At 37.7% G+C, this 21,061-nt stretch overlaps 1 protein-coding gene across 7 annotated transcripts in view; it reads left to right on the top strand.

The window, feature by feature from the left end:
* Positions 1-21,061, top strand: part of JADE3 (jade family PHD finger 3) — a 142,638-nt gene that overhangs the window by 84,532 nt on the left and 37,045 nt on the right. For all 7 annotated transcript variants that reach the window (XM_033105531.1, XM_033105512.1, XM_033105521.1 and 4 more), the window contains one exon: positions 9,819-9,976. In XM_033105531.1, coding sequence (XP_032961422.1) covers positions 9,819-9,976 — 158 coding nt within the window. The remainder of the gene's footprint in view (positions 1-9,818; positions 9,977-21,061) is intronic.

Genomic DNA, 21,061 nt, shown 5'->3' with positions numbered 1-21,061 from the left:
TTTGTGCTTTGGTGAGATTCCTGAACCTGCCTCCCCCCTGATTTGTCCTTTAGAGAAGAGTTTCCTAGGGCTGTGTGAATCTCACGTAGGGTTCAGGGGCTTTCGTACCTATCTTAAAGGATTGACTGCATATCGTCTGTGACTCATGTATCACGTCCAAGATGTTCACAGCACCAGAGTGAATGCTCATATATTTTAACTCAGCAGAGAACACTGCAATACCCTCACATAGACCCTGTTTACATCACTTTATCTGTATTTTTTGACAAGCTTGATTATTTGATTTTCTGGCCCACAGCAGATAAAAAGCACTAAGCTTGCAAATGCACACTTATTGCACAAAAAGGGACATTGAGGGATGGGAGAAAAACTTGCAAAGCAAACCTCAGATGTCATCTCTTGTATGAAAATTGCCCAGATCTCCAAGTCAGACGCAGTTGCTCCCCCTCCTCCATGACCAGGATGCATACACCTCTGTTATTTACGGGGCAAGGGGAGTAATCAAACCTACCAATGCAGCCCCAAAGTACATTGCTTTATGTCAGTTGATGTTCCAGTGAATGGCAGCCGGTAGCCATCAAAAATGTCCCATTTTTTATAAGAAACTTGAGAATAATTTTAAACTATTTGAAAATATTTCCATGTAAAATATTCACATGATTTTTAAAGTTTTAAACTTAGAAATTGAATTAGCTTTGCTTCATTGGAAAAAAAAATCAATGTGGGAAACAATGTCTTGACAATAGTGGATACCTTTGTTACCATATAAGAATAAGCTTGTATTCTGTGCTAGGTTTTCACTGTTTTAAGTGGTTGATTCTTGTAGATAACCTGAAAATCTTTTCTTGCCTTAAGATTGTATAATTCTAAGAAAATTGCTTACAGTTAACTCTATTTAAATATAGTTACCATGTTTGCAGTTTGGTTTTTTTTTTGTGCTTGCGGGATGACACATCTGTTTGTGGTCAGTTATGTATAGTTTCAGATTTAAGTGACTGTGAATCAAAACTGATCAATCTCTAGTTGCTTTATTCACACGAACCAGACAGTGTTCCCCTTTGTATCAGACAGGAAGTAAATGTTTGGCTTTTCCTCTAAAAAATGTCGCATAAATGTTCAGACTAGCTGTGCTTTAAGAAACTGTGCACTGAGAGATGTTAATGAGAGCAGTAAAAGCCAGAGCTGTCCGTGAAGGGCATTTTCATTTTGTGGCGCTGGCAGGTTAAGCATTGATATTCTAATTGAATTCCTAGTGAGGCCTCCTTTGTTTCTGTGAGCATCTGAGAGGCCAAGACGAGCATGCACTGTTGGACTTGGCATAGATTCTGGGCTGTATGTTAGCCTGTGAATCCCCTCTTTGACCATAAATGAGCAGATATCTGGTAAGTACAAAGCCTTTTTGTTTTAGGAACTTTTGGGGCAACTACCAGTGCATATAAAATAGGCACACAATTAAGAACTTGTAAAACTTCTCGACTTCATTACCTAGGTCAGTGTCAACATCCAGATCCTTCATTCATAATCTTTAATTTTGCAATAAATGGCCATGTTTTATTTTGTGAAGTTTCTGCATAAACTCATGGCCTCTAGAATGTTGGTTACAGGTCTTGATGGGGCTCTTGCTTGGGAACTCTGTCTTTGGGAGCCAAACCATGCACGTTTTAGTTGAGTCAGAAACATCTCCTTTACCCCATCAGATTACTTTCTGGACTAGATAGAACTCAGCCATATTCCTCTTCTTTTAGAAGTAAAGCTGAGACTATGGTGATAATAAAATAACTGCAGCTAGAATTTATTTAGCAATGACTGTGAGTCCAGTACCATGCTAAGCCCTTAATGTAAATTCACCCATTTAATCCTTAACAACAACCCCTCTGAGGTAAGTGTGATTATTATCCCCATTGTACAGATGAGTAAACTGAGACACAGAATTTAGATATCTTGCCCCAAACTATTAAGTGGTAAAACCAGTAGAACAATCCAGGCTGACTGTCCCTAGCCCCATTTTACTTTCTTCATAGATTTTTAATTTCATATTTAGCTATATTAAAGCATTTGCCAATGCTGGTCTCCTATAATGGGTAAAAAATTTAAATGCTCTGGATATTAGAATATGACACGGGGAAAAGTAGTAAATAAAAGTCAAAAAATATGAAAAAAAATTTGCCTGGTTCAAACATTGAACCATGAAACAAAATACATTCAGAGAGACCCAGCTTTTGTCTCTCTCTTCTCCCTATTTTCCTCCCTCTCCAGAGTTAACCTTTTTTTTAAGTTTTAGATTTATCCTTTTATTGTTTCTTTATGAAAATATAGACGTGTGTGTGTGTGTGTGTGTGTGTGTGTGTGTGTGAGAGAGAGAGAGAGAGAGAGAGAGAGACACTGTATGTGTATAAAACTCACACCTCTACCCAGGATACACTATAGCTATTTTATTTGCCTGTATTCATTTTAAAAACAAACAAACAAACAAAAAAAGTCTTATCAGAAGACGATTCATGAGACCCGTCTGGTAATATATCTCATACCACTTTGCAGGTATACGCCTGAGTACTGAACTGACATTCCTATCCCCTCTTTAACATTTTGCATTCTGCCTCATGCTTGAGACATTTGACTTCTATAGCAAGATAAGGCAGACTCTTGTACTCTACTTTGAGTGAAAATGCTTCTCTGGAAACTTTGGATCTGATGCTATTTAATCTGGCTAGCTTATAAAATTGAAGTCAGGCTTATCATATAAGTCTGCTTTTTTTTTCTCTAAAGGTAGACAGGAAAATTACAATAGTCATTGGGTTTAGCCATTTGCTTAAGAAAAATAGGTATGAGTTGACTGGTGTTCCTGCAGTGCAAGGTTTCCCAGACTTCACAGAGCGCCTGTTCCTGAAGATCATGTGTTTCTTTCTTTTTCTATTTTTTTTTTAATTGGGGAGTATTGGGGAACAGTGTGTTTTCTCCAGGGCTCATCAGCTCCAAGTCAAGTCGTCGTCCTTCAGTCTAGTTGCGCAGCTCAGCTCCAAGTTCAGTCACCATTTTCAATCTTTAGTTGCAGGGGACGTAGCCCACCATCCCATTTGGGAATTGAACCCGCAACCTTGTTGTTGAGAGCTCACGCTCTAACCAACTGAGCCATCCGGCCGCCCCTCTGGCAGCTCAGCGGCAGCTCAGCAGTTTGTTGTCTTCAATCTAGTTGTGGAGGGCGCAGCTCACTGGCCCATGTGGGAATTGAACCGGTAGCCCTGTTGTTAAGAGCTCACGCTCTAACCAACTGAGCCATCCGGCCGCCCAAGGTTTGGTATTTCTGAAGCCATGGGCAAAGGCCACATTTCATTGGCCTCTGCTTTTATATCTCTGTCTAGAGTCTTCAAGTTACCCTTCTGTTTGGTGAATATGTGTATTAGTTTTCTAGGGCTGCTGTAACAAATTACCACAAACTGGGTGGCTTAAAACAACAGGAATTCATTTTCTCACAGTTCTGGAGGCCAAAAGTTCAACATTGACCAGGCTGCACTCCCTCCAGCAATTTTAGGGGGGATTCCATTTTTTGCCTCTTTCAAGTACTGGTGACTGTCAGCACTTACTGACTTGTAGATCAATGAGTCATTCCAGTCTCTGCCTCCTCCGCTGCTTCCTGTAATCTCCTTCAGCCTTTCTCTTGTCAAGACACTTGCCATTGGATTTAGGCCGACCGGGATATTCCAGGATGCTCTCTTCATCTCTGATTTTTAAAATTATTTACATCCACAAAGATCCCTTTTCCAAATAAGGTTAATATTCACAGGTTCCAGAAATTAGGATCTGGACATATCTGTTTTGGATGCCACCATTCAACCCACTACAATATGTTTCCAGGTACTTACTTAGGAAATTATACAGAACAGATTTTCATAAGCAGTTATATCAAGTATGAACTCACGGCATATGCTGTATGATTAGATAATGTGGCATTATTAAGCCCAAAGTGTACTTTTGCAGCTAATTGATTTATATTGTGAAGTGTATCACATGGAAAATAATGAAATATTTTAAGAAGTTGAAAAATATTAGGTTGGTGCAAAAGTGATTGCGGTTTTTGCAATTATTCTTAACCTTTTAAACCGCAATTTTGCACCAACCTAATACTTGGCTCTAGTATTTATGGATCTACAGTAGGATTCCCACACCACAGTCTTTCCCAAAGACAGTAGTTTAGCACAATTGTAAATTGCTACCGCCACTTAACCACTGGCTCATTAATGACATGCTCATAATTTATTGAAATGGATCTGAGAGTTAAGGAAAATGGTGATTCCATTTCTCCTCCTAGCCACCCGGAACACTGAGCTCTGTCCAAAACACATTCAACGGATATGTCTGTGATCGTTTCTTACCCCCTTATACAAAGCATTATGTAATAAACCACCAGTTTTTGTTTCCTGCTAGAAGTAGCTTTCTCCCTCCACAGCGCCCAATTAACTTTAATAGGCTAGGATTCTTGGTAGAAAAGTCGTTTTCTTGCCACCTGGCCACCAGCATGTTTAAGGTTGGTTTCCTTCTCTACCTTTGCTCAGGTCATGTTATTAATTCGAAATTTTCCCTAAGTGAAACCAATAGGCATTTGCAGAATTGTCTCTGGAAAGTAGCAAATGGAATGAGTCATTATTCATTTAAATGACATCATTTGATTATGTGATTGTTCAGTCTGAAATGTCGTCAGTTTAAACAGAACTGCACCAACTGAGAACTAATTGCTTCATTGGATAATTCTCTGTGCCTCTACACGTAATTTGGACAGTGTTTCTCCTCAGAGAACCTTTATTAGCATTAAAGGCTAAAATGTTTGCTTGATAGCAGCTCTTCCTTTGATCTTCCTGAAATGTGGACACATTTATCTTCAGCTTGCAAGTGGTTTTTAAATTTTTTTCAGAATTAGAAATTAGTAGGTGAGATACAGACCAGCGTATGTGTGCTTTCGTGTGAAAGTGTATTCCCTCATTGCTTAAGACACTAACAGGGACTTAATCACTGAAATCATTGCCAGCACTCACGGCATACTTTAAAAAAGCACGGCATGCTTTTTTTCTCCTGTTGTTTAAAGGGCAGAATCACAAAGCTTAGGCCGCCACAGCCATTGAAATCACATTTCTAGGCTGGTGAACACATTTCTGGGCCCCTTAGTCATCCAGAGGCCCTTTCAACCAGAGGATAATAGTACATCACACTTTGGATGGATCCCCATTCCCATATTGTCAATACCTAATTGTGCTGAGAGTGCAGAAAATGAACTATGGGGAATCTCTTCATTTCCACAAGTCCAGGTTGTAATTGTACCCATATCATCATCCCCTCCCTCTGGTCTCTGGACTTTCCACACAGCTTGGGCTCCCTGGCCAGGGGTAGGGTTAAGGCTCGCACTGGAGCCTCCTGGCTGCCGCCGTAGACATATTAGTCCTGTCCTCTTCACCCGTGAGGAGGTCACTGAAAGAGATAAAAATGAATAAAGCAGATAGTAAAAGTTTACAAAAAAGAAAATGAAAATAAAGAAAGAAAGAAAAAGAAAATGAGACTAAGGACATTTTTAAAAGATATAAGTACAAAGATAGCTAGAATAAAACTGCAAACCTTCTTAAATATAAAAAAATTACAATTAAAAGCAAAGAAATCTGATAAAGAAGCATAGGAAATATAATATACATAATTATAAAATATGAGAGTTGAGACCAAATATATGAGTCATGCCAATAAATATGAATGGGCTTAACATCTGTTAAAAATATTTTTGGCTTACTAAACAAGACCCAATTATATGCTGTATATAAGAGCATACCTAAAACATCTATTCAGAAAGGATAAAAAAAAAAAAGATGGACAAAGGTATACCAGGAAAATGGAAACAAAAATAGCAGGAGTAGTGATATGAATATCATACAAAGTAGAAACCAAACCCCCAAAACAGGAAAGGACACTTTAATGCTAAAAGCTACAGTTCACCATGAAGATACAATACTTGTGCATCATTATACATTGAATAACACAGCAACCACTTCATGGAGCAAAGACTATAGGAGATACAAGGAGACATACATAGAAACACACTAATCATAGGAGATTTTCAAACACCCCTCTCCATATCAGACAGATTAAGTGACCAAAAAAAATAAGGGGATAGAAGGTCTAAACAACATAAGCAGTAAGGTACATCTTGATGAATGTATATCAAATTCTACAGTTTGATTTTAAAGGTACTGGAGACTACACCTGCTCAAATATCTATGGTACATACACAAAATATGATCAAATATGTTAAGTCACAAAGGAAGCATCAATCATTTCCATTAAGTAGAAATATTATAAACAACACTGACCACAATGCAGTAAAATCAGAAATTAACAAAAGCAGAAAGGCCCTTCCCTATGGAAATTTTAAAATCTATTTAACAACTCTTGGGTGAAAAGGGGAAATTCAAACTGAAATTATAGGTTTGTTGTGTTTTTTTTTAAGATAATGAAAACATTCCAGCTCATATGCTTGCTCCATATCTTAAGTTATATGATGAGAAAAAGAAGGCAAGCATTGTTCTACCTACTCCTGATAAGCTTTTCTACAAAAAAATTTACTTCTCAATGTTTCTAATGTTTAATTACAGTATACTAAACATAGTACAGTAACTCTGTTTTTTCATTTATGTATTTATCGCCAACAGTAAAAGACTTTAATATTTTGACCAAAATGTTTAAAGATATACAAAATCATAACTTTCCCATTAATTGTTATGATCACTTTTCATAGTTATTATGTGCACTGTCATTTTTATGGTCCCACACTGCTGTGTAAAGTGGAACTGCCTATATTTTGCAAGCCTCTGTACAAATAAATTTGAAAACCTGGATAAGATAGATAACTTCCTATGGAAATACAGATTACCAAAATTGACCCCATTAGAGGCAGAAAGCTTAAAGAAATAAATTTCTAAAAAAGAAGTAGAGAAAATTATTAAGGAACTGCCTTCCCCCAAAAGAACCAAATGCAGATGGTTTCAAAGGGACCATGATTCTCAGATTATTCTAGAGCATTGTAACAGAAGGAAAATGTCCTAAATTGTTTTATGAAGCATGCATAACACTGATACCTAAACCTTAAAGATAAAAAAACAAAATAAAAAGAAAGAAAACTGCAGATAAGTATCACTCATGGATGTAATACAAAAACATTAATGAGCTATTAGAAAATGATACTATTCTTCCATAAGAAAAGATGAAATAGTGCCATTTGCAACAACTTGCATGGATCTTGAGATTATTCTGCTAAGTAAAATAAATCACAGAAAACGTCGAGAACCATATGATTTCACTGATATGTGGGTTATAAAGCTGAAAGGAATAAGACAAACAAATGAAGAAACAAAAACTCATAGACACAGACAATAGTTTAGTGGTTACCAGAGGGTAAGTGGGGAGGGAGGTGGTCAATGAGGGTAAAGGGGATCAACTATGTGGTGATGGAAGGAGAACTGACCCTGGGTGGTGAACACACAATGTGATATACAGATCATGTATTACAGAATTGTACACTTGAAACCTATGTAACTTTACTAACCATTGTCACCCCAATAAACTTTAAAAAAAAAGAAACAATACAATACCATATTAAGAAAATGATATATGACCAAATGACATTCATTCTGGAAATGCAAGTTTGTCTCAGTTTTAAGAAATCCAATATTATCATACAACATATTAATATATCTAAGGAAAATTATATACTTATTTACATATACACTGAAGAAGCCTTTAACAAAATTCAATACCCGGGCATTATAAAACATTCAAGAAAATAGAAACTGCAAGATACTTTATTAACATTATAAAGTGTATATGCCATAGTCCTCAACCTAGTATTTTATTTAATGGGGAAACACTAGAGATATTTCCAGTAATTTCAGGAAAAAAGCAGATATGCCCACTATCCTCATTACTATTCCAAATATTAGTAAAGGTATTAGCCAGTGCAATTAAAGAAGAGAAATCAATTAGAGACATAAGACTAGGTAAAGAAGATGCAAAACCCTCTCTTTTTGTAGATGATACGATAGTTTATCTGGAAAACCATAGGAAAATTAATGATAAAATTAAAGAATTCAAAAAATTTCAATATGGTAGCAGGATATGAAGTTCACATATAAAATGAATAGCTTTTGTAACCAGGTGTAAGATATAAACATGCCCGGACATGTTGTAATATTGGAAATTAAGGAAATACTCCAAAAAGTATGGGACGTATTAAAAGAGCACAGGCACCAGCCAACCTGAAAGCACTCCAAATGACCAAAGGTGGGACAATTTCATGAACAAAATAAATAATAATACTGAATTATAATCCAAAGAATAAAATAGATATCCACAAGTCTATAATGATATAAATAAACAGATAAATACCGTGTTTCCCCGAAAATAAGACCTAGCCGGACAATCAGCTCTACTTCGTCTTTTGGAGCAAAAATTAATATATATTATATAAGACCCGGTATTACATTATATTATATTATATCATATTATACCCAGTTTTACAGTAAAATAAGACTGTGTCTTACAGTAAAATAAGACTGTGTCTTATATTAAATTTTGCTCCAAAGGACGCATTAGAGCTGATTGTCTGGCTAGGTCTTATTTTCGGGGAAACACGGTAGGGGAGAAAGGACATGTCTTTCTTAGAAAAGAATTTGAATTAATAAATGTAGGACTGAGGGAAATAGAAAATCACCATTAGAACACCACAGAAATAATTGTTGCAGGAAAAATATCTACCAGTGGATACTAAAATTAGTTCATGACAGTTTGAGGTGAAACAGGATGTTTTTATAATCTCAAAGTAGCTCCTCTAAGATATTTATTAATTACAAAGGGAAATATAGTAACCTAACAGTGAAGAAAACAAGCAAGACACTACCTTAACCAAGTGATCAAGTTTAACATCACTACTAATAAGACCGGCGTTGTATATCCCTGATATAATGAAATGAGAAGGACACAGCATCATTTCTGTGGTGTTCTTGCCAAAAAATGAATAACCTCAGTCTAATCATAAGAAAACATCACAGAAACCCAAATTCTATCAAATATATGACTAGTACTCTTCAAAAGTGTCAACGTCCTGAAAGACAAAGAAAGACTGAGAAACTGTCACAAATTCGAGGGTACTAAGGAGACATGACAACTAATTGCAATGTGGGATCTTGGATTGAATTCTGGAACAGAAGGACACTAGGGGGAAATTAGTAAAATTTGAATAAGGTCTGTAGATTAATTAATAGTATTGTAGCAATGTTAATTTTCTGGTTTAGGAAATTGTGCTCTGGTTATGCACAATGTTAATATTAGAGAAAACTATGTGAAGGGCATATGGGAGCTTTGTACTATTTTTGTAACTTGTCTGTAAGTCTAAAATTATTTCTGAGTAAATAATTTAAAAATAAGGGGATAGCTAAATAAACAATTATAAGTTATCAGGGGATACTTTTTACTTAATTTGAGAGAGTTAAGGATTGTTTGTTTTATACAAACTGTTTTAGAGTAACCTGTATTGATAATTTAAATTTAAGGAGCCCAAGAAAATAATTCAGGAAGGACCCCTTTACTCTTTATTAGATCTAGAACCAGCTGGCTTCTTTGTCAGCATTTCAATCCCCTTCCGATTAGAACGTAATCTGGCCATTTAGGAAGTTAGAGATGTCTCTCTTGTTGAAATGCAGAGTGGGTGGGGATGGTCTTTTTAAAAGACAATTAAATGGTGTTAGTTCCTTAGTGATGGTCAACTCAAGGTGTGTGCAATGTCTTCCCAGGTATTCAGAAAGGACCTCATCAGTGCCATGAAAATTTCAGATTCTCACCATGTTAATCCTGACAGCTATTACCTCTTTACGGATACATGGAAAGAAGAATGGGAAAAGGGAGTCCAGGTACCAGCCAGTCCAGACGCTGTTCCACAGGCTTCCCTCAGGTATTTGCATGCTTGCACCTTTGACTTAGGAAATGAATGTTTTTTGTGTGTGTCGGTGGGGATGGTTAAGATTTTATTGGGGAAAGGGAACAGGACTTTATTGGGGAACAGTGTGTACTTCCAGGACTTTTTTTCCAAGTCAAGTCTTTTCGATCTTAGTTGTGGAGGGCGCAGCTCAGCTCCAGGTCCAGTTGCCGTTGCTAGTTGCAGGGGGCACAGCCCACCATCCCCTGCGGGAGTCGAACCGGTTGAGAGGACGCGCTCCAACCAACTGAGCCATCCAGGAGCTCAGCGGCAGCTCAGCTCAAGGTGCCGTGTTCAGTCAATTGCAGGGCCATCCCTTGAGGAACTTGAGGAATTGAACTGGCAACCTTGTGGTTGAGAGCCCACGCTCCAACCAACTGAGCCAACCGGGAGGCAGCTCAGCTCAAGGTGCCGTGTTCAATCAATTGCAGGGCCATCCCTTGCTGGGTCTCAAGGAGTTGAACTGGCAACCTTGTGGTTGAGAGCCCAATAGCCCATGTGGGAATCAAACCGGCAGCCTTCGGAGTTAGGAGCACGGAGCTCCAACAGCCTGAGCCACCGGGCTGGCCCAGGAAATGAATGTTCTTATGGTTATCTGTGTGCTGCTTAGGGAGAGAGTTTCATACATTTATAAATACAAAAGCATATACCATGTTTACCAGTTCACTCAGACTACAGGCAGATTATGCCAGGCTAGGATAGGCCAGTAGTTACAGTCAAGCTCAATTATTTGGGGATATAATATGTGCCCATTTACAGGATAAAACTGTTTGGAGTCCAGTCTGAAATTATGATAAGATTTTTGGAGACGAGGATTTCCAAGTCTGACTCAACAAATCAGTGGAATTTAAATTTATTAGTCTTTGAAGAGAAGCAGAGCATTAATTACATAACCCCATAATAACCCTAGTAATACATAACACCACGAGAAGTTGCTTCATTATAATAGGGGCCTTATAGTGATAGCATCTATACATAAAGGGCCAAAACATTTAGTTGTAGAATGCATCAATACTGGGGGTGCCAAAAAAAACGTAGACACACGACTTGTATTCATCTTTTGTTATCAGTATACATTGAGTACTCGTATTACAATTTTAATAGTTTTTTCCTTTCTTAAAATGTGTATACATTTGTATAAATGAAAGGGGATAGCTGAAATAATTGGGTTGACTAGAAGCCTGTAGCCTTCATTTGCAAAGATTAGAGAAGAAAGTTTAAGTAAGACAGGACTTTGGTTTTGTAGGAAGGGGAGAGGACTTTTCTGCCAGAGGAAGTAGTAAGTTCAGCTCCTCAAAAGTAATGACTGGTTTTGGAAACCATTTTTTCTTACTAGCCTTTGTGTTCCCAGGGCTTTACACAAAGGCTGGAATGAAATAAAATGCTTGGTATGTGAGTGAGTGAGTGAGTGGAGTGAAGGGAGGGAGGGAGGGAGGGAAAGGAAGGGATAGCAATAGATATGGGGCTGATGGGATCTGCTGCTTACTATGAGAAATTGTACATCTCATTGCACATCTATTTCTAGTACATACAGAGGGTGCCAAAAAATGTATACGCATTTTAAGAAAGGAAAAAACTATTAAAATTGCAATACTCAATACACACCGATAACAAAAGATGAATACAAGTCATGCATATACATTTTTTTGGCACCCCCAGTATTAGGTTCTTAAAGGGCAGAGGTTATACATCCTTGAATTCTCTGTCCTTAGCACCAGGTTCATGCTCCAGAAATGCTTGTTGAGTCACTTCTGGAAACACAAGCCCAAGCTCTCCTACCCACAGAGACTGTCTGTCCTGTTAAGGAAATCTCCAGTCATGCCAAACATGCATCCTGAGCCTTACTAGCTCACCATCATTGACACCAATATCTGGCCTCTAAAAATCAGAACAGCATCATGAATGAACAGAAGAGTCGGGCGTTTGCACGTCCTTGCTGTCAATATGTTTATATAGCCCATAGCAGTAACAGTGGGGAAGCTAGACTTCCACCTCAACCCTGCAGTAATAATGCATCCCTTCCCCTCCCATCTAAGGTGGTATCAGAGGAGACTGAGTGCAAAGTCGGGACTTTTCACCATTGCCCAGCGGTAATGAGGGCACCTCCTCTTCCTGTAATGTCAGTGGCGGAGGCCACATAAAGAGCAGTAATAAGGTGCTTTTACCAATCCCAGTGAGAGAGGAGCATCAGTGGGGGCTTAATGGGGAGCCAGAACTCCCAGCCTCACCCAGCAGTAACAGAGTCCCTGGCCTTGGATGTCGACAGAGGCCAAATGGTGAACCAAGAGTTCTGCAACCATGGTAGTAATGAGGTGATAACCCCTCTCCCTAACCCAATCTCCACGCAGAGCAGTGTCAGAGGAAACAAGTCAAAACAGAAGGTTGAATAGATCCAGAGTCCCAAGTTGCAGTATGGAAAAAAATCACTTATACCAAGAACCAAGAGGATCTCAACTTGATCAAAGATAGTTAATAGATGCCAGTACCGAGATGACAGAGATACTAGAATTGCCTAATAAAGATTTAAAAGCAGTCATTATAAAAATGCTTCAGTGAACAATTGTGAACACACTTGAAGCAAATGAAATGATAGTATCTCTTCTTTCATTCCTGATACTGGCAATTTTTATCTCCTTTTTTATTTGCTACAGGTTGATCAATTTTATTGACCATGTCACAGAATCATCTTTGTTTTGTTATTTTTTTCTGTTTTTAATTTCATTTTTTCCTGCTCTTTCTATTATTTCAATTCTTCTGCTTACTTTGGGTTTATTTTGCTCTTCAACTAGTTTCTTGAATTGGGAGCTCAGCTTATTGATTTGACTTTTCCTCTTTTCCAATGTAAGCATTTAGTGTTATAAAGTGCCCTCTCAGCACTGCTCTAGTTGTGTCCCACAAATTTTGATGTGTTCTATTTTCATTTTCATTCCCTTTAGTGTATTTTCCCCTTTAGACTTCATCTTTCACCTTTTTTTTCCCTTTTAGATTCATTTTACTTAGCAATGTGGTTTTTAGTTTCCAAGCATGTGGATATTTTCTTGTTATCTTCTGGTTACCGACTTCTATTTTTGATTCCATTGTAATTAGAGAACACACTCAGTATAATCCCAATTTGTTTAAATTTGTTGAGGTTTATTTTATGGCCCAGGATATGGTCTATTATGGTACATGTTTGTGGATGCTTGAAAACAATGCTGCTGCTCTTGGGTCGAGTTTTATAATTGTTAATTTGATCCTGTTAGTTGATGGTGTTGAGTTCTTCTATATCCTTAAACATTTTCTATCTATTATGTCAATTACTGAGATAGGTTCAAGACTCCCAACTGTAATTGAGAAGCTGTTTATTTCTCCTTTCAGTTCAATCAGTTTTTGTTTCACATATTTTGCAACACTGTTATTTGGTGCACCTACATTTACAATTGCTATGTTTTCTTGGATTATTGATCCTTATGTCTTTATATAATGTGCCTCTCCATCTCTGGTAATTTGCTTTGCTATGAAGTCTACTTAATCTGATATTAATATAGCTACTCCTGCATTCTTTTGAGTAATGTTTGCCTTATATATCTTTTTCTTTTCAACTTACATATATGCTTAAAATTTAAGTATGTTTTTTGTAGACAGCATATATTTAGGTCATGTTTTTAATCCACTCTGTCAGTCTCTGTCTTTTAAGGGGTTTACATCATATACACTAAATGTAATTATTGATATGTTAGGGTTTAAGTCTGCCATTTTATTTTATCTTATTGTGTATGTTCTCTGTTTTTTATTTATGTTTTTTTTTCTGTTTTCCTGAGGGTTATCTGAACAAATTACCATAGCTTCACCCAATGTGAAATACATTATTTGAGTAGCCCATAACTGTTCATGAAATTGAATTTTTAACAACTTTCCCTAAAAAAATACCTCTAGGCCCAAATGGTTTTACTGGAGAATTCTACCAAACATTTAAAGAAATAAAAAGTGATAATCCTAGAAGAGAAATTTGAATCAAACTTAATGGAGTTACAGAATAGTCGACTGTGGGAATGTGGATGCACTGTTGTGAGAGGCTCTAGATATGCAGCCAAAGGAACTTAGTGAAAGTGAAATTATAGACATAAATAAAGTGATTGTGGTAAAAAGAATGAAGATATCCCGGAGAAAGTGATGCCAACAAAAAATTGCACATTAGGGCGGGCCCGGTGGCTCAGGTGGTTGGAGTGCTGTGCTCCTAACGCCGAGGTCACTGGTTCGAGTCCCACATGGGCCAGTGAGCTGTGCCCTCTACAGCTAAGATTGTGAACAATGGCTCCACCTGGAGCTGGGCTGCTGTGCGCAGCTGGACGACAGCATGAGTTGCCGTGGGCTACCATGTGCTGTCATGAGCAGCCAGCGAGAGCTGCTGTGAGCGGCCGACTGACAGCCAGTGATGGACTGCCTCAGCCGGGGGGAGCGCAAGGTTCATAATACCAACATGGACGAGGGAGTTGCGTCCTCCACAACTAGACTGAACAACAGCTTGAACCAGAGTGGGGGTAGGGGGAAACTGCACATTAAAGGAACTCTCAGAAATATTTTACAACACTGAAAACACAAAGGACAAAATGTTAGAAACTAATCTAAATTTAGAAAGGAGTATGACAATTTGTCAAAGCCTAGAAAAGGTGCTTGCTCTGTATCATAAATTATGCAATGAAAAGGAATCAAGCACCATACTCTTGATAAGTTTTTACAAAAAGAATTTAAATTCACAATGTTTCAAATTATAGTGTATTAAACATGTACCGGTTGTACAATTTTTATTTCCCTATATATTTATAACCAACAATAAGAGAGGTTTTAATGTTTTGACAAAAATTTAAGCGTCACTGAACAATAATAATTTTCCCCATTGATTATTAAGATTGCTTTTCACAGTTTCAGCTTGCACAGTCATTTTTACAGTACCATGCCACTGGGCAGAACAAGAACTACCTGTAATCTGTAGTGACAGCAGATCAGTAATTTTTTGGAAGAGGAGAGTGGAGCAGGAAGGTACAAGGAAACTTTTGGAAGTAATGGATATATTCATTATCTTGGCTGTAATGTTGGTTGCAGAGATGTATATATATGTTTGTCAGAACTTACTAATTTGTACATTTAAAGTATATGCAGTTTAATGTATGTCATTTATACCCCAATTAATGTTAATAAAAGTACCATTCACATCTATATACAGAGGGTGCCAAAAACATGTATATACATTTTAAGAAAGGAAAAAAGTGTATTAAAACTGTAATACTCACTATATACCGAAAACAAAAGATGAATACAAGTCACATTTGACCTCTGCAGTTACAAGAGCTGCTCAAAGTGGTTACCATCAGTGAAATTTTAATAAAGTTTTTTCCTTTCTTAAAATGTGTATACATTTTTTGGCACCCTCTGTATATATGCGCATACATTTCATGTATGTGAACAATCACAAATAGAGGAATATATAGATTGGTAAGAAAATGTGATAAGTGATAGTGGGCATATAAAAGCATAACACTGTGTGATTAGAAGAGAAAAGAAAGACAGCAAAATGTGACTATAAGCTACCTAAAAGCAGAAGCCCTACTGTCAAGTAGTAGTTTTTCAATACACATTTATTGTTGTAAGGAGAATAAGGCAAAGGAAGCAAAGAGGAAAATGGGTAGATGTCAGGAAAGAAAATTAATGAAAAAGCAAAAGATACTCTGGTAAGAAAAACAAAAATGAGGATAGGAAGAAAAGGGTATAAAAACAAGGAAGATTTGGGAATAATAGCAAATGAGAAGGGCTGAATCTCCCATTTTAACCACTTGCCTTTTCTATACTGAAAGTGAAAAAGACTTTTTTAACTTTATCAAGCAATTGATTGAGTTTTAGTGTAAGTAAATATGCATTGTACATAATGAGTGACATGGTAAATCAAAATAAGAGAATGGGACAGTATTTTTACTGACACATCCCCTCGGGCAAGGAAAGCAAAAGAAAAAATAAACATACAGGCAGCTGGATGGCTCAGTTGGTGAGAGCGCAAGCTCTGAACAACGGGGTTGCCAGTTCGATTCCCACATGGGCCAGTGAGCTGTGCCCTCCACAACTAGATCAGAAACAACGAGCTGCCGATGAGTTGCCGGAGGGGCAGCCGTATGGTTCAGTTGGTTAGAGTGTGAGCTCTCAACAACATGGTTGCCGGTTCAATTCCCACATGGGGTGGTGGGCTGTGCCCCCTGCAGCTAAAGATTGAAAACAGCGACTGGACTTGGAGCTGAGCTGCGCCCTCCACAACTAGATTGAAGGACAACTACCTGGAGCTGATGGGCCCTGGAGAAACACACTGTACCCCAATATTTCCCAATAAAAAAAGAAAAACATGGGATTACATCAAACTAAAAAGTTTTTTCACAGCAAAGGAAACCATCAATAAAACAAAAAGGCATCCTGTTGAATGGGAGAAGATATTTGTCAAAGATACATCTGATAAGGGGTTAATTTCCAAAATTTATAAAAATCTCATTCAACTCAACACCAAAAAAACAACCCAATTAAAAAATGGGCAGACGACATGAAGAGACATTTCTCTAAAGAGGACATACAGACATGAAAAAAAATGCTCAACCTCACTAATCACTAGAGAAACGCAAATAAAAACCACAATGAGATACCACCTCACTCCTGTCAGAATGGCCATCATCAATAAATCAACAAACAACAAGTGCTGGCGAGGATATGGAGAAAAGGGAGTGCTTGTGCACTGTTGGTGGGATTGCAGATTGGTGCAGCCACTATGGAAATCAGTATGGAGGTATCTCAAAAAACTGGAAATGGAACTACCTTATGACTCAGAAATTCCACTCTTAGATATCTAGCCATAACGGTAATTTAAAAAAAAATGTATGCACCCCTATGTTTATTGCAACGCTATTCACAATAGCCAAGACGTGCAAACAACTGAAATGCCCATCGGTAGATGACTGGATTAAGAAATTGTGGTACATTTACACAATCGAGTATTACTCAGCCATAAAGAAGATGAAATCTTACCATTTGCAACGATATGGATGGACCTAGAGAACATTATGCTAAGTGAAACAAGTCAGATGAAGAAAGACAAATACCATATGATCACTTATATGTGGAATCTAAAGAGTAGAATAAATGCCAAACTAATCAGAAACAGTCTCAGAGACATAGAGAAAAACAGGGTTGCTAGATGGGGGGTGGTGAGGGAGAAGGTGAGGGGATTAGAAAGCACAGTCAGTAACCACAAGATGGCCACGGGGATGCGACAGACAGTTTGGGGAATATAATCAATAATGTTATAAAGATTTTGTAGGTTATCCAGTGGACACTTGCCTTGTTAGGGAGACCACTTCATGGATGCTGTAGATGCCTGACCACTGCAGTGTACACCTGAAGCTGAATAATAATGAATGTCAACTATAATTTAATATATATGTGGTCACGGGATGTGGAGTACAGCGTAGGGAATGGAGTCAGTGGAATTGTAACAGCTATATACGATGTCAGAGGGGTAGCAGATTGGGGGAGGGGGGTTACCACTTTGTGAGGGGTGTAAATGTCTAACTATTACTTTGTCATGTAACTATTACATCTGCTACCCCTCTAACATCGTATATACCTGTTACAATTCCACTGACTCCATTCCCTACGCTGTACTCCACATCCTGTGACCACATATATATTAAATTTCTATCTATATTGTTTTGTATATCTGAAACTAATTAAAAAAAAGTGGGAGGTAGGAGGATTTCACTAAGTTCCTCAGTCAGGTCAAGTTCTAAGTTTGTCGCATGACCACCATGGGCTTTTATAAATGTGCAGCTTGCCTTTCATTTTAGATTTTTCAAAATTGGGATATAATTGGGGCCGGCCTGGTGGCTCAGGCGGTTAGAGCTCCATGCTCCTAACTCCGAAGGCTGCCGGTTCGATTCCCACATGGGCCAGTGGGCTCTCAACCACAAGGTTGTCAGTTCAATTCCTAGAGTCCCGCAAGGGATGGTGGGCTGCGGCCCCTGCAACTAGCAACGGCAACTGGACCTGGAGCTGAGCTGCACCCTCCACAACTAATATTGAAAGGACAACAAATTGACTTGGAAAAAAAGAAGAAAAAAGAAAAAAAGAAAAAGAAGAAAAGAAAAAAAAATCCTGGAAGTACACACTGTTCACCAATAAAGTCCTGTACCCCTTCCCCAATAAAAAAAAATCTTAAAAAAAAAATTGGGATATAATTGATAAATATTTTTTTTTATCAAGATAGAATTCACATACCATAAAGTTCACCCTTTTAAGTTGTGTGGTGGTTTTTAGTATATTCACAGAGTCGTGGAACTATCACCACTATGTAATTCCAATTTGAAGGCAAGAAGTTCAAGATCAAGTTGCTGTCAGGGTTGGTGTCCAGTGAAGCCTCTCTTCCTGGCTTGTAGATGGCCACCTTCTCTCTGTATCCTCACAGGGCCTTTCCTCTGTGCATTAAGGAGGAGAGATGTATCTGGTGTCTTCCTCTTCTTTTTTTTTTCTTCCTCTTCTTAGGACAACAACCGTATCAGAATAGGTCCCCACACTTGTGACTTCCCTTAATCTTTATTATCTTCTTACGGGCCCCATCTCCAAATAGGGCTTCAGCCTATGAATTTTGGGAAGACACACGTCGGTTTATAACAGCCACTAATCTGCTTTCTGTCCCTATGGATTTGCCTATTCTGGACATTGCATAAATGGAATCATACAATATGTGACCATTTGAATCTGACTTCCTTTACTCAGCATAATGTTTTCAAGGTTTATCCATGTTATAATACTTACCAGTGTTTTGTTACTTTTTATGGCCAAATAATATTCCATTGTATGGGTATACCACATTTTGTTAATCTCTTCATCAGTTGATAGATGTTTGCATTGTTTCCATGTTTTGGCAATTCTGAATAATGATGCTATGGACGTTCTTGTACAAGTTTTTGAGTGGACATAACGTTTTCTTTTCTCTCAGGTATATACCTAGGAGTTGAATTACTGGGTCACATGGTAGCCTTATCTCTACCATTTTGAGGAATCATTAAATTGTTTTCCACAGCATCTGCAACGTTTTATATTCTTACCGGCCATGTAGGAGAGGGTTCCATTTTCTCCATATGCTCACCTCACTTGTTGATAATGGCCATCCTAATGGGTATGAAGTGTATCTCATTGTGGTTTTGATTTGCATTTGCCTGATGGCTAATGATGTTGAGCATCTCTTCTTCATGTGCTTGTTAGCCATTTGTATATTTGTTTTGGAAGAGAGCTTTTCTACTTTATTACAAAAAGAAGAAGCCTTTATGTGGTCAGAAAATACAAGATTGATCTTTTTATCTCTTCCTGTGAAACGCTACTGTTCAGACAGCCAAAGTGTATCATCTCAGTTCACTTCTTTCTTTCTTTTTTTTAAATTTTCTAATCCAGAAACTTGGTATTTTTTTATATTGGTTTCCTTAATTTTTCTTTGATGATTTATAGTTTTTTTGTATAGATATCTTTAACATTTTTTTCATTAAATTCATACCTAGGTCGCTGTGGTGTTTTAACGCTATTGTAAATAATTTTTCTTATTTTAGTTTGCAGTTGTTTCCTTTTAATATGTAGAAATACTACAACTATATCCTTTGACCTAGTATCCCATTACTTGGGTAAATTCACTTGTTAATTGCAGTAGTTTGTAAGTTCTTTAAGGTTTTCTGTGTACACAATCATGTCATCTGTAAATAAAAATAATTGTACTTCTTCCTTTTGAGGTTGATCGTTATAGTAGTACCCCCCGCCAAAGAAGTTTGCCTCCTGCTCTCTGTGCCCTTATGTATAACCCTCCCACAACAATTCTGAACTGGTATTGTCCAATGTGGCATCAGCAAAAATGATGCAAAACAAAGGCTTGATAAGCACTTGCACATGGAGGCTTGCCTTCTTTGAGTCATGAGACCACCATGCCGTAAAGAACACCCCGCAAAACAAAAAAAAAGAATATGTGGATTGAGAGGCCCCACTGCCCTAGGTAAACTCTTTTCCCTGGACTCCCACCATGTGATTACAGTTTCACGAATGATCCTAAAGCAAGACCAGCAAGAGATGGCTCTGCGAACTCACAAATTTGCAAAAAATGGTAGATAATTATTATTTGAAGCTGCTAAGTTTCAGAATAGTTTGTTATGCAGCAATAAATAATGGGTACAGGCATTTGTACCTAGAAGTAGGGTGTTGCCATAACAGAAGCACAAAATATGTGGCATGGGTCTGGGCATGATCTGAGGCTTTAAAAGCAGCACGGAGATTATTGGTAAAGTTGGATGTATGGCAAACAAACTGTTAGTGGGGTCTGGACAGATGTCAACCCATAGAGTAAAACCCTCAAAGAATTCATAGAAAACACAAAAAAGTTAAGATATTTGTACAGATTTGCATTGTATAATACTATACTGATAAAAGCACAATCATCAGTTCACTTTATGTTCCATCGCATTCACTTTGGAATGGATGCCCTTGGTTGCTGAAAATCTGACTCTTCAGTGAACAGGGCGACAAAGTCCCCTGACCATCAGTTCCAGAATGTCCCATTTTTATATAGTGCATTCCTGAACTCCATATATATAAAAATGTATACACATTTTAAGAAAGGAAAACTATTAAAATTGTAATACTCAATATATACCGATAACAAAAGATGAACACAAGTCACATTTTGACTTCTGCAATTACAAGAGGTGCTCAAAGTGGTTACCATCAGCATCCAGACATTTCCGAGTATGGCAAACTACTGCTTGAGCAACATCCACCAGTGTCCATTTGTATATATTTTTTTGGCATCCCGGTGTGTGTGTGTGTGTGTGTGTGTGTGTGTGTGTGTGTGTGTGTATTTGGAGAAATTATCCAGGTCTTTTGCCCACTTTGAAAATTGGGCTGTCTTTTTATTGCTGAGTTGTCAAAGTTCTTTACATATTCTGGATACAAGTCTCTTATCAGATACATGATTTTAAAACATTGTCTCCCATTCTGTGAATTGCCTTTTCACTT

The sequence above is a fragment of the Rhinolophus ferrumequinum genome, chromosome X (assembly GCF_004115265.2).
Source record: "Rhinolophus ferrumequinum isolate MPI-CBG mRhiFer1 chromosome X, mRhiFer1_v1.p, whole genome shotgun sequence".
Lineage (NCBI taxonomy): Eukaryota > Metazoa > Chordata > Mammalia > Chiroptera > Rhinolophidae > Rhinolophus > Rhinolophus ferrumequinum.
The sequence above is the reverse complement of the archived record's forward strand: the minus strand, read 5'-3'. Positions and strand labels throughout refer to the sequence as shown.